Source organism: Condylura cristata, unplaced genomic scaffold, assembly GCF_000260355.1.
Source record: "Condylura cristata isolate star-nosed mole 26May11 unplaced genomic scaffold, ConCri1.0 scaffold00017, whole genome shotgun sequence".
Lineage (NCBI taxonomy): Eukaryota > Metazoa > Chordata > Mammalia > Eulipotyphla > Talpidae > Condylura > Condylura cristata.
Genome location: NW_004567118.1, coordinates 2,823,846 through 2,837,214, shown reverse-complemented (window position 1 = coordinate 2,837,214; position 13,369 = coordinate 2,823,846). Strand labels below are relative to the sequence as shown.

The window sequence follows — 13,369 nt, the reverse complement described above, 5'->3', positions numbered from 1 at the left end:
GCAGAGCGGCAGCGATCCGCGACAAACCCCAGGAGGAGACCGGGGAGCTGGAGCTGGAGCTGGATCCCTAGCCTGAGTCGGCACTGGGAGGCGGCCGCCAGGACCCGTCAGCCCTGCAAGATGCATCTCCGGCTCTTCTGCATCCTGCTGGCCGCAGTCTCAGGAGCCTGGGGTTGGGGCTACTGTGAGTACCCGGCTCAGAGGCAGGCAGGGCTGGGTCCCGGAGCCCAAAGCCTGCAGGGCGGGTCCCGCACCGCATTGCGGCTGGGTGGTCGTGGGTCCTCTCAGGGCCGGCGCGCGCTCGCCTGTTCGGTCCTTTTCCGCCTCTCCCCCGCGCTCCGCAATGCAGCTCCGAGGCTGGCGCGCGCGCCGGGGCTGGGGCTGGTTCTGGGCTCCCAGCGGAGGATGGAGTCAGTCGGGCGGGGTTTGGGGTTGGGACCCAAATGGGCACTGTTGTCCGGGCTTGGGGGTTGGGGACAAGGATGGGACTGGTGACTCGGCTGAGGTTAAAGCATTGCCAGGAACGGGGGCTGGACCTTGAGCTGAACCAGCAGCCTTTTTGGCTGGAGATCCCAGCAAGCCTTGGCGACCCTGGTGATGCTGAGTTTGGATGGACATGGAGGTGGTGATGGTGCTAAGACTGGCTGACGCTGGGACCTAGGCCTGGATTTGGGGTTGGTGCAGGTTTGGGGGTGTTGATAAGTGGCATATATGCTAAGGCTGGGGCTGGACTGGTGTGTTGGGCTAACTGGGGTTCTGAAAGATGTTGATGTTCAGGAATGTTTGGGGCAGTACTGAATTTGCACCTGTACGGAGCTAGGGAGAGTCTGGCCTAGGGGTTCCCCCAGAGGGAGAAGGCAGTCTGCCCTGTGGGGGTTGGGTAGACAGCTTTCTGGTAGGGTTGGGTCTGCCGCTAGGTCGCAAAGAAAGGGAATGAGCCAAGTGCTCAGTGGACCGCAGGACCTGGGAAGGGGCACCCTGACCAACAGTGTCCTTTCCTCCAACCCAGATGGTTGTGACGAAGAGCTGGTCGGACCCCTGTACTATCGCTCCTTGGGTGCCTCCTCTTACTATGGGCTCTTCACAGCACCCCGCTTTGCCCGGCTGCATGGTGAGTGAGGGTCCACTCTGAATGGGTGGGGACTCTCCAGGGCTGCAGGTGAAGGGGGACCCAGTGATGAAGCCCATTCCCCTGCTATAGGCATAAGCGGATGGTCTCCCCGGATTGGGGACCCGAATCCCTGGCTCCAGATAGACTTAATGAAGAAGCACCGAATCCGGGCTGTGGCCACACAAGGTTCCTTTAACTCATGGGACTGGGTCACACGTTACATGCTGCTCTATGGCGACCGTGTGGACAGCTGGACACCATTCTACCAGCGTGGGCACAATTCGGTAGGTACTCCAGACCCCCCCCCAAACCCTGTGCAGACACTTGGGGAGCTTCCTCAGCTCTGGGACTTAGGCTGGGCACTAGCTTTGGGGGGGTGGAGGGAAGGGAGAAGGCATTGGTGAGGGCACTGATGAGGAACTATTGACTCTACTCCATGGACTCAACCCAGAGGGACTGTCAGTTCATCATCATGTGTGCAAGACACTCCTGGACAAAGGGAGAAATCTGGGAGAGCTTCCTGAAGGAGGTGACATCTGAACTGAGACTTGAGGATATAGGATGGTGTGGAGAGGGATAGTGTAGGCTAGGGAAACTGCTAAGAGCTTCCAGACAGCGGCTGCCAAGCAGTGTTTGCTTTCCCGAAGTCAAAATTGACTGATGTAACAACTGGGGCTGGAGAGGCTATGGAAAAAGCAAATTGAGAGTAGGGACGAGCGTGGTCACCCCTCTCCCCTTCTCCCTCAGACCTTCTTCGGTAATGTGAACGAGTCTGCCGTGGTGCGCCACGACCTGCACTACCATTTCACCGCGCGCTATATCCGCATCGTGCCCTTGGCTTGGAACCCGCGTGGCAAGATCGGCCTGAGGCTCGGCCTCTACGGCTGCCCTTACAGTAAGACGCAGAGGTCGCGGAGGGGGCCGGGAGACCGTCTCCTGGGACCCCGCCCACGCACGGTCCTCTGCACAGAGTCTGACGTGCTGTATTTCGACGGCGACGATGCCATCTCGTACCGCTTCCCGCGAGGGGTCAGCCGGAGCCTGTGGGACGTGTTCGCCTTCAGCTTCAAGACGGAGGAGAAGGACGGACTCCTGCTGCACGCCGAGGGCGCCCAGGGCGACTACGTGACGCTGGAGCTGCAGGGGGCGCACTTGCTGCTGCACATGAGTCTGGGTGAGCTCCGCTGCCGCCGCCACCCCGGAGGCTTTTTTTGCCAGCGCCACGCCAGACCACCCCCTTCTTGTGTGGACCCCTCTGCTTCTTCGTGTGGTATTTGGTGCCAGCCAAACACAGAGGGAGTCAGGAGAACTGATTCCAGTCGCCTCTCCACTGTCTCTCAGGGCTGTTCTCGTGGATAAGGCTCTTCCCCAGTCATATATATATATATATATATATATATATATATATATATATATATATATCCACAAAGAGTTTTGCATTATTTTGTATCTCGTTCACTTTCCATCACACAATCACACCCCCATGATGAGACAGAAGAAGCAGCCTTAGTGCCCCGACTCATTGCCACGCTCTGGCCAGTCCATCTTCCTCAGCCCACCCTCCCAGGCTGCCTGGAGCTCTGCAGGTTCTCTTCTGTGCTGCCTGCCTGCGGCTACTCTGCTTTCAGGCTCGGGCTGGGGCTGGGGGTGTCCTCCAGGTGTGAGCTGACTCTGCCCCACCTGACCCGCAGGCAGCAGCCCCATCCAGCCTAGGCCTGGTCACACCACGGTGAGCGCTGGTGGCGTGCTCAATGATCAACACTGGCACTACGTTCGGGTGGACCGGTATGGCCGGGATGCAAACCTCACCCTGGACGGCTACGTGCAGCGCTTTGTGCTCAACGGCGACTTTGAGAGACTGAACCTGGACAATGAGGTGAGCAGAGAGGCAAGGTGTGATTGGGTCGGGTGGGGCTCTCAGTGGGTGCTGGGGCCGGGGTGGGAAGTCAACACCTCTCTCTCCCAGAAAGAGGCTGTGCCTTCCCCTTCCTGAATACCCTAGCAGCCTTGGCGAACTCTGCACTCCAGAAAGAGCTGGGGTCTTGTCTTGTTGCTGTTAACTTGCAGAGTCCCTGGCACCAGCCTCATAACTACTGAGCTGGGGGTGGGACATGTTGGCCCGGGGAGTGGGCAAAATAAGGAACTTGCTCCCTTGGATTGCCCATCTCTGTGGCGTTGGTGACACCCTAGCCGGAGATAAAGAATCCCAGACAGGTTACCTGACGTGCCGCAGAACTTGAGCCCATGTGCGCGAGTCGGGGCGCCACTCCAGGCCTCAGGAAGCCCAGCAAGCCTCCAACTCTTGTTAGGATAATGGCGCAGTGTGTGCGTTACGTCTTTTATAAAGTCCGGCCCGGAGTTTGGGGACGTGCACAGCGGGGAGCGCCAGAGACAGCGCGCCCGCTCGCCAGCACCCTCCCTCCCCACCCGCCCGCCCGCAGATGTTCATCGGGGGCCTGGTGGGCGCCGCGCAGAAGAACCTCGGCTATCGGCATAATTTCCGCGGCTGCATAGAAAACGTCATCTTCAACCGAGTCAACATCGCGGACCTGGCCGTGCGGCGCCATTCCCGCATCACCTTCGAGGCCAGTGGGGGGTGGGGTGGGGGGGAGATGTGGGAAGATGGGGCGTCGGAGCCGCCGCCGTGGGGCACAGCGGGAGGATCTTAAGAATCAGATCAAAGCCAAGGCTCCCTGTCCTCGCGACCGGACGCTCAGATGGGGGGGGGGCGTCATCTCGGCCTCACAACCACCCTTCTTGCCCCCTCCCCAACACCCCCGAGTTAACTTAACTCGAGTTAAGAAGCCACGGCGGTCGGGTCCAAGCCCGTCCACCGCGAGGAAAATACGCGCTGAGACGCGGGTGGCGCGGTGGGCAGGGACTTGGCCCCGGGCTTCGGCGTACCCCGGCCGCGTCCCCGCAACTCAGGAGCGTGTAGTCAGCGCCGCGCCTGAAGGTGGCGGGAAATTGCCTTTGGAACTGGAGCCAAGGAAGGAGGTGGTCGCCCAGGAGTAGGTGAAAAGGAACCGCAGCCAGGAGCGGGCGCTCGGGTGGAGACCTCCTCCCGGCTGGACTGGGGGGGCGGGAGCGCTGGGCCGCGGGGCCTCGGGTCCGAGCCGGGGCGGGGTGGTCCCCGACGCGGGGCGGGGCGGGCCGCGGGCGCTGAGAGACCCACGCTTCCGCCCCCAGGGTAAGGTGGCGTTCCGTTGCCTGGACCCGGTTCCTCACCCCATCAACTTTGGAGGGCCTCACAACTTCGTGCAGGTGCCTGGCTTCCCGCGTCGCGGCCGCCTCGCTGTCTCCTTTCGCTTCCGCACCTGGGACCTCACCGGGCTGCTACTTTTCTCCCGCCTGGGGGACGGGTTGGGCCACGTAGAGCTGATGCTCAGTGACGGACAGGTCAATGTGTCCATCGCGCAGACTGGCCGAAAGAAACTTCAGTTCGCTGCTGGTGAGGGGTGGAGGGCTGGGGGAGGACGAGGAGGGATGGAGGACTGCCTGCTGAAGAGGGATGAGGGGGTGAGGGGAGCAGAGCCCGGGTGGGCTGAGAAGGGGCGTGGCTGGAGGCGGTGGGGAGGCAGATCTGCAGAGCTAAGGGTACCGGGAGGAACAGGTAGGCGAAGAGGCCCGTTCCCAGGTGTCGGGGTGGGGGTGGGGAGATGTTATCATTTGTGACTTTTCAGACTGTCCATTACCAGGTGATGACCAGTGAAGACTCACAAGTCACCACTCAGGGTGATAAATGTAGCTAATGGGGGCCCCTAGGCTCCTGTTTGGACTGGTGGAGTGGCTGCTGCCCCACTCCAGGCTCCGTTCTCCTAGAGTGTGGTGCTCCCGCCACACACTGTGGTGCTCCCGCCACACACTGTGCTCCTTTCTTGCCCAGGATACCGCCTGAATGATGGATTTTGGCATGAGGTGAATTTTGCTGCGCAGGAAAACCATGCAGTGATCAGTATTGACGATGTGGAGGGAGCAGAGGTCAGGGTCTCAGCCCCACTGTTGATCCGGACAGGGACCTCATACTTCTTTGGGGGTAAGTGGAAGCCTGATCTTGTTAGATCCCTGTTTCTGGGTGGGAAGGTCCTATCTAAGTGCACCAGACTGGGCCACAGGAGAGATCTGTAGGGATAAGTCTCTGTTTCTCCTCCAGGGTCTTGAGGACTGGTCCTTACTTCCTCCCACCCTCTCCCCCTTCCTTCCAATCCGCTATCCTTGAGGGAGGGTCTCTGGAGTCTCCCTGGGGGAGGGCTTCACTGGAGTGGTTATTCCAGGTTGTCCCAAGCCAGCCAGTCGATGGGGCTGCCACTCCAATCAGACTGCATTTCATGGCTGCATGGAGCTGCTCAAGGTGGACGGCCAACTGGTCAACCTGACGCTGGTGGAGTTCCGTCGGCTCGGACACTATGCTGAGGTCCTCTTTGACACATGTGGCATCACTGATAGGTAACAGAAGCCCTTCTCCCTGTAAGGGGTGACCTGCCTCAAAGCCCTCTTCCATGGTTTCCAGTGGGGCTGGACTTTCTCAACAATCGGCCTCCTCCAGGTCCCAGTTCCTCAGACTCCCACCTGGAGATGATGCCTCCTTAACCTCTCACCTTTCACTTCCTCTTTCTTCCCTGAAAGTGATACATGCTCAGAATGGAAAAGAAGCATTTGTTTTTGGCTCTGGAGGGTTTTCTTTTGAAGGTGGAGGTGGGGAAATCTGTTACTATTTGTCGTTTTGGGGAAGGGAAGACAGGCATACTTGAGCCCAGAGGCCATCTAAAGCCCCAGATTTAGGCTGTGCCTGGTGAGTTAGGAGGGGCATGGCTCACTAGGTCTGGTCCCCTCAGGGGTTGGGTGTAATGTCTGTGGGCACCAGACCTCACCCTCAGGTTCCCAACAAGGTGCAATCCTTGGCACTGCCCCTTCCCTAGATGCAACCCCAACATGTGCGAGCACGATGGACGTTGCTATCAGTCTTGGGATGACTTCATCTGCTACTGTGAACTGACAGGCTACAAGGGGGAGACCTGCCATCAACGTAAGCCCACTGGGGGACAGGGAAGACTCAGGCACAGGGGAGGTCAGGAAAAGGTTGCTAGAGATGGGGCTTTGATCCCTAATTTCTTGTCCCTACCCCACCACCTACCAGCTTTGTATAAGGAATCCTGTGAAGCTTATCGGCTCAGCGGGAAAACTTCTGGAAACTTCACCATTGATCCCGATGGCAGTGGCCCCCTGAAGCCATTTGTGGTCTACTGTGATATCCGAGGTAATCGCCTCTGATTTGGTGGTGAGGAGGCAGCTGAGAAGGCAATGCAGGGTGTAGGGGAAACAGGGAAGAACTGAAGGCAGGCAGGGGCCAGTGCGATTAAACGGTGACAGGGCCGGGGAAGGGAGAGGGGAAAGAGATGGCCAGGAATTTGTAATCTAGCCTTGCTGATAGACTCCAGCTTCTTGATCCACGCCAGCTGCCTCCTCTCCAGCGGACGATGTACCAGGCCGGCCACATCTACTGGCTGACTTGCAGCAGTGGTGGTGGAGGTAGGCAGGGAGCTGGGTAGAGAAAGCTCATCTCCACCAAAGTTCTGCCCCTCCTTCTCCCCAGAGAACCGGGCGTGGACAGTTGTGCGACATGACAGGCTGTGGACAACTCGGGTGACAGGCTCTAGCATGGAGCGGCCGTTCCTGGGGGCTGTCCAGTACTGGAATGCATCCTGGGAGGAAGTCAGTGCCCTGGCCAATGCTTCCCAGCACTGCGAACAGTGGATCGAGTTCTCCTGCTACAATTCCCGGCTGCTCAACACTGCAGGTTAGGGCTGAGGGTGAGGTCGGGTGCTGGAGGGGACACCAGTGGGGGCCTGGGAGGCCGAAAGCAGAGTCCAGCTGGCGTCCCAGGCTCTACCCTTACGGTCAGGTTGTGGGCTGGTTGGAAGAGTGAGAGTGGCGAGAGCAGCCCAGAGACCAATGGAGACACAGGCCTGGACACCGCCCGCGCTTCTTCCCCAGGAGGCTACCCCTACAGCTTTTGGATGGGCCGGAATGAGGAGCAGCACTTCTATTGGGGAGGCTCGCAGCCTGGGATCCAGCGCTGTGCCTGTGGTCTGGACCGAAGCTGCGTGGACCCCGCCCTGCACTGCAACTGTGATGCTGACCAGCCCCAGTGGTGAGGCGGGCACCGGGACAGAGCCCTGTGGGTGGGGGGCAGCTGAGCAGCAGGGCTGAGTCACTGCCTCCTGCCCCCACAGGAGAACCGACAAGGGACTGCTGACCTTCGTGGACCATCTGCCCGTCACTCAGGTGGTGGTGGGGGACACGAACCGCTCCAGTTCCGAGGCCCAGTTCTTCCTGAGGCCTCTGCGCTGCTACGGCGACCGTGAGTGGAGGCTGGTTGGCGTGCCCCCCCGGGGTGGGCGCACCAGCTTCCCAGTGTAGGCCGCCTGGGCTGCGGGGGCCTCTGGGACACTCTGCCCAGCTCCTCTGCACCTTCCTTTTCTTTCGTTACACCCCTTCTTGTCCCCTTGGGCCCCCTTCCCTTCAGCTGTTTCCCTTAGTCCCACCTGAGGTCCCCCCACTTCTCCACCCACCTGACAAGGCCTCCTCCATCTGGCTTCGTAGGGAATTCCTGGAACACCATCTCCTTCCACACTGGGACCACACTCCGCTTTCCCCCCATCCGTGCCAACCACAGCCTTGATGTCTCCTTCTACTTCAGGACCTCAGCTCCCTCTGGAGTCTTCCTAGAGAATATGGGGGGCCCCTACTGCCAGTGGCGCCGCCCTTACGTGCGGGTGGAACTCAACAGTGAGCAGAGAGTGGGCGGCGCGGGGCAGACAGTGATGATCTCTGGGTAGACGTGGAGCAGGTGGGGCTGGGGTGAGGGCCCAGGCAGATGACCTTCCGAGAGGCAGCGTGGAAATGGCTTTCACAGGCCTGGGTTCTGGCACAGCTGTCTTGACTGCTGGCTTTTTGACCGTGGCCTTAAGCCACTTGCTTATGAATAAGGGAGATGGGGGGGCACCGGACTAGTTATGTTTGTGGCCTGAGGAGTGGGGCCGGGAGGCTGGCACCAGCGATCTGCCAGTTTGGGAGGTCAGGGGTCTGAGATTCTAAGCAGTTTATGAGATTCGTCCCGGGCGCTAGACAGATTGGAGGAACATTCAAGGAACCCTATAAAGAGGTGAGGAAGAGTGGCTGTCGGGTGAAAACTAGGGGGGACCTTAGAGGGTGGTGCCCCGCTCTCCCCAACTGTCCAGCGTCCCGGGATGTGGTCTTCGCCTTCGATGTGGGCAACGGGGATGAGAACCTGACAGTGCACTCGGATGACTTTGAGTTCAACGATGACGAGTGGCACCTGGTCCGGGCTGAGATCAACGTGAAGCAGGCCCGTCTCCGTGTGGACCACCGGCCCTGGGCGCTGCGGCCTATGCCCCTGCAAACCTACATCTGGCTGGAGTATGACCAGCCCCTCTATGTCGGTGAGCGGCCATGTGGAGGCCGGTCTGCGGCTCCTGCACCCTGCCCGCACCCCCAAGGCTGCGCTCCTTGTTCCCAGCAGACCGTGTCTTAGGTCCCACACCCCTCTACTTCAGACTGAGACAAAGGCCCACCTCCTCTCCCGTCCTAGATCTTTCCCATTCTCTAGCCCACTTGGCTCCGTCCCCCAACCCAAAACCTGGCCCGTCTCTGGCTCTACACCTGTTTCTTAACCTGCTCACCTTTCCCAGGATCTGCAGAGCTTAAGAGACGCCCCTTCGTGGGTTGCCTGAGGGCCATGCGTCTGAACGGAGTGACTCTGAACCTGGAGGGCCGTGCCAATGCCTCTGAGGGCACTTCTCCCAACTGCACAGGCCACTGTGTCCACCCCCGGTTCCCCTGTTTCCACGGAGGCCGCTGTGTGGAGCGCTACAGTTACTATACCTGTGACTGCGACCTCACAGCTTTTGACGGGCCCTACTGCAACCATGGTCAGCACTGCTGGGGAGGTGGTCAGGGGGCTTTGGGGGCGTACAGTAATGGGGTGTGGGGACAGGGCAGGAAGGACAGTATAAAGTCATCAATCGGGAAACTAGAGCTGCCGGTGGGTTTGAGTCCTGAGCTGGGGCAGTCCGGCGGCTGAGAATGCTGGGTGACTCCAAAGGCATCAGGTGGGACAAGGAAGGGGGTAGCTAAGCTGGCAGTTTAGCTGGTCCTGAAAGAACCCAAAAGCAGCCAGCAAGAACGCCCCTGTCTTCCCAGGTCACCATGGCAACACTGGTGCCCCCCCCCTTGCAAACGTCCCCCTAAGGCTGCACGCGCCCCTCCTTGCCATTCCCTGTTGACAGTTGCTGCGCCCTAAAGCTTGTGTGCGGTCTGGCTCTTGGCTGAGGTGAGCCTTGACACTCACCACAGCGCCGTTCTGCACACAGCCCCAGCCTGCCCCTCCCCAGAGCTGGTCTGGGAGGATGGGTGAGCAGGAAGTCACTGGTGGGGAAGCCTGGTGGAGTGGGGAGCGAGCTTCAGGGACCAACAGGAGACCTGTGGCCTTGGTTCGGAGGTTTAAGGAGTGGCAAGTGTGCCCGAAGGGTTATGAAGTCTCAAGCTAGCTTGACCTTGGCACTCCATTTACTGTGAATCCTTAAGCAAGTAACTTCCCATTTCCAGGCCTCAGTTTTCCGTCCAATAAAATGCAGGAGTTGGATTAGGGGACATTTCATGGTTCAAAGATTCCACTCTGTGACAGTGGGAGGCAAGGGGATCTCAAACAACAGAAGTGTGTTGTGCTCGTGGCAGAAACTGAGGGCAAACCTCAGGGGCTGTGTGGGTGACACATGACTGCTGAACTTGGGAGCAGGGCCCTGATCTTACCACCTCTGCCTTCAGATATTGGCGGCTTCTTTGAGCCTGGCACCTGGATGCGCTATAACCTGCAGTCCGCCCTGCGCTCTGCAGCCCGGGAGTTCTCCCACATGCTGAGCCGGCCAGTGCCAGGCTACGAGCCTGGCTATATCCCTGGCTATGACACCCCTGGCTACGTGCCAGGCTACCACGGCCCTGGGTACCGCCTGCCTGATTACCCCCGGCCCGGCAGGCCTGTGCCGGGTTACCGTGGACCCGTCTACAATGTGACTGGAGAGGAAGTGTCCTTCAGCTTCAGCACCAGCTCTGCCCCCGCCGTCCTGCTCTATGTCAGCTCCTTTGTGCGTGACTACATGGCTGTGCTCATCAAGGAAGATGGTAAGGTCCTCAAGGATCTCTCCCCGCCATGCCAGCTTCCTCCCAGGCCTTCTTCAGTCTTGTAACTACTGACTCACTGATAGAAGGGCCCAAGTGCTCCTAGAAGAAGGGGGTTGTGGGAGCTGAGGGGAGACTCTTTCTCCTTCCTACTCCCCCAGGGACCCTGCAGCTACGGTATCAGCTGGGCACCAGTCCCTACGTGTACCAGCTAACCACCCGCCCAGTTACTGATGGCCAGCCCCACAGCGTCAATATCACCAGGGTCTACCGCCACCTCTTCATCCAGGTACGTGTACAGGGAGGTGGACAAGGCAGGTGACCAGTTCAGATCAGAACCTCATGATCTAGGCTGCGGCACCCGGGAAAATATTTCACACGTGTAGGGCGCATTCTAAATTACCTCTTGGGAGCCTCACGACCTCTGAGGCAGTTCAGATAGGCAGGTGTTCTTAGGGTCTCTGTTGCACAAATCAGAATCAGGCCCAGAAAATAGTGATTTTCCCAAAATAAAGCCACTGGGACTCAAAAATAAGCTGTTCGATACCAAATCCTGTATCTGGGTCCAGGAGTTGAGCATGTGGGACTGCGTCAGGACTCACCCAGTGCCCCCTGGTGAGGAGAGTTCCTGCATGGTCTGGCTACATCAGCCTCTGGTCCTCTCTCATCGCCCTCTGCCAACAACCCCCCGCCTCCCAGGTGGACTACTTCCCACTGACAGAACAGAAGTTCTCACTGTTGGTGGACAGCCAGCTGGACTCACCCAAGGCCTTGTATCTAGGGCGTGTGATGGGTAAGCCATGGGCAGGGGAATGTACTTTGGGGAAGTCCCTGGAGCCCAGAGGCGAGTTAAGGTCTGGGAATGGCAGTGAAGGTGGTGAGCACCCTGGAAAGGAAACCTGTAGCTGTTGAGGGGGCAGAGGTCATGGTGGTCCAAGCCCCTTCCTTCCTGGGTCCTCAGAGACTGGAGTAATTGACCCAGAGATCCAGCGCTACAACACACCAGGCTTCTCGGGCTGCCTGTCTGGTGTTCGATTTAACAACGTGGCTCCCCTCAAGACCCACTTCCGGAGCCCTCGCCCCATGACCGCGGAGCTGGCAGAGGCCCTTCGCGTTCAGGGAGAACTGTCAGAGTCCAACTGTGGAGCCATGCCACGTCTATTCTCGGAGGTGCCACCTGAGCTGGACCCCTGGTATCTGCCCCCAGGTATGTCTTAGGGACACAGAGAGGGGTGACAGGGCAGGGAAGTGATTCCCCACACAGAGGTGGGGGGGCTTCTCCTAACTCGGGGGTTTCTCCTTTTCAGATTTTCCTTACTACCATGACGACGGATGGGTTGCCATACTTTTAGGCTGTAAGTAGCCCTGATCAGCACCCTGACCTCCTCCCTCTACCCTTGGACTATCAACATGCTGTCCCTAAACCCGCTGCCCCCTTCCCCAGGGTCAAGGGGTACAGGAGCTAGAACCAGACAAGGTGAGGGAGGCGAGGTAGGAGGATGAGTGAGGCTACGTGAAAGTAATAAATAACTGAGCTGGAGATTTTTTAATGTTGAAGATGCTCCAGGCTTTTAGCTGAAATGTTAAAATGAGGCTATAGCTAAGGGATGAAGAAACAGGAATCTAGTGACATCTGGAGAGATGCTAAATTGGGGTAGCTGCAGGGATGTAACCAAAGGCTACTGGAAGTAGAAGATGGCAGAGGCCGAGCCAGGAATTGAGACCTCCCAGACTCTGGGGACCTGCCTGACACTCGCACTCTCGGACTTCTGACCAGAGGGTACATGTGTCTGTATACCGGTGAAAGCCCAACACCCGGCCTCAACTGTCCCTTCTTTCCCTTTCAGTTTTGGTGGCCTTCCTGCTGCTGGGGCTGGTGGGAATGCTGGTGCTCTTCTATCTGCAGAACCATCGCTACAAGGGCTCCTATCACACCAATGAGCCCACGGCCACCCATGAACTCCATCCTGGCAGCAAACCTCCCCTACCTACTGCAGGGTCTGCCCAGGCCCCGGCCCCTCCACCAGCTTCCACCCCAGCTTCCACTCCAGCCCCAGCCCCAGCCCCAGCCCCAGCCCCACCCCCAACCCCAGGCCCAGCCCCAGCCCCAGGCCCAGGCCCTGGCCCACGGGACCAAAACCTACCCCAGATCCTGGAGGAGTCCAGGTCTGAATGAATCAGAAGGGCATAAGGGACCAAGTACATCTCTGAATTCCCCAGTTCCTGCCTCTACCCCACCCCGTCAGGGGCATTTGGCTCCTCTTTGCGGGCTCTGCTCATCCAGAGGACACCCCTCCTGCCAAGTTTGATGGGCAGAGATACAGATGGGACCAAAGGGAGTGGCTGAGCCTCACTGCCTAAACCAATGCCCTGCCCATCCCCGTTTCCCCAGGCTCCTGGATGTTTGCCTGCCCCAAAGAAGCCTCCCAGGGCTCTTCGCCATCTCTGTCTCAGCTGCTGCCAGGGATTAACAACAGAGTGCAGGGGAGATTAACTGCCTCCCTTCAAATATTCAATCTCAGCAGGGACAGAGGTGTGGGATTGCAGGGATGCAGGGCAAGGGGCGGAGGCTGCTAAACCAAACCCCCCAGCCTCCCTCCTGCCCTGCAGATCGTCTTCCATCTGCTTCCACTCAGCTGGGGGCTGGGGAGGGCTTCACTGCTGCCCCCCACTCCCCTTTCTGTTGTTTTTCTTTCTTACAGAGACTGAGAGAGGCCTCAGTTTAGCACTTTAGTACCTCCGCTGCTTTACATGCTTTAGCCAAAGCCATAAATACTTGCAACGCAGAGCGAATAATGCAGACACCCTGACCTGCCAGCCCTCTACTCTTCCCCCTCTGCTAAGATGTGCAATAGCCTCGGTGCCTGTCCACAGGCTCAGCCCCCTCCAGTGCATGACGAGCCTGTTTTCCTCCGCTCAGAGATGCTGCTTCATTTGCCAGGAGGTCACATTCTTTATATATATTTTTTGTTGCCAAGTCTCTCTCTAGAGAAACTATATATTACTCTAATTTTTTAATTATCCGTTTATATATAAAAGAAAAAAATCAGTGGACTGTCC

At 58.6% G+C, this 13,369-nt stretch overlaps 2 protein-coding genes across 3 annotated transcripts in view; one reads left to right on the top strand and one right to left on the bottom strand.

The window, feature by feature from the left end:
• The window catches only part of CCR10 (chemokine (C-C motif) receptor 10), a 3,266-nt gene extending 3,118 nt beyond the window's left edge, over positions 1-148 (bottom strand). The window contains exon 1 of the mRNA XM_012726203.1: positions 28-148. Coding sequence (XP_012581657.1) covers positions 28-126 — 99 coding nt within the window. The 5' untranslated portion in view covers positions 127-148. The remainder of the gene's footprint in view (positions 1-27) is intronic.
• CNTNAP1 (contactin associated protein 1) lies at positions 7-13,359 on the top strand. Of its 2 annotated transcripts, XM_012726199.1 has the most exons (25): positions 100-184; positions 522-674; positions 1,010-1,111; positions 1,202-1,395; positions 1,859-2,006; positions 2,082-2,285; positions 2,803-2,987; positions 3,553-3,696; positions 4,301-4,562; positions 4,998-5,147; positions 5,386-5,557; positions 6,031-6,137; positions 6,249-6,368; positions 6,705-6,908; positions 7,106-7,262; positions 7,345-7,472; positions 7,715-7,900; positions 8,353-8,574; positions 8,824-9,063; positions 9,959-10,312; positions 10,471-10,598; positions 11,009-11,102; positions 11,271-11,516; positions 11,617-11,664; positions 12,157-13,359. In XM_012726199.1, the coding sequence occupies exons 4-25, from the start codon at positions 1,261-1,263 to the stop codon at positions 12,483-12,485; spliced, it is 3,963 nt and encodes a 1,320-aa protein (XP_012581653.1). In that variant the 5' UTR covers positions 100-184; positions 522-674; positions 1,010-1,111; positions 1,202-1,260; the 3' UTR covers positions 12,486-13,359. The 2 variants fall into 2 exon arrangements, with proteins under 2 accessions (XP_004684205.1, XP_012581653.1); XM_004684148.2 differs by lacking the exon at positions 522-674 and having other exon boundaries at positions 7-184.
• The last annotated feature ends 10 nt before the right edge of the window (positions 13,360-13,369 follow it).

Excerpts from the sequence above, each read along its gene's own strand:
- CNTNAP1 (XM_004684148.2), top strand. The coding sequence starts at position 121 with ATGCATCTCCGGCTCTTCTGCATCCTGCTGGCCGCAGTCTCAGGAGCC. Across the intron at positions 2,286-2,802 it reads GCTGCTGCACATGAGTCTGG|GCAGCAGCCCCATCCAGCCT; the intron begins GTGAGCTCCGCT and ends CCTGACCCGCAG. Across the intron at positions 5,148-5,385 it reads GACCTCATACTTCTTTGGGG|GTTGTCCCAAGCCAGCCAGT; the intron begins GTAAGTGGAAGC and ends TGGTTATTCCAG.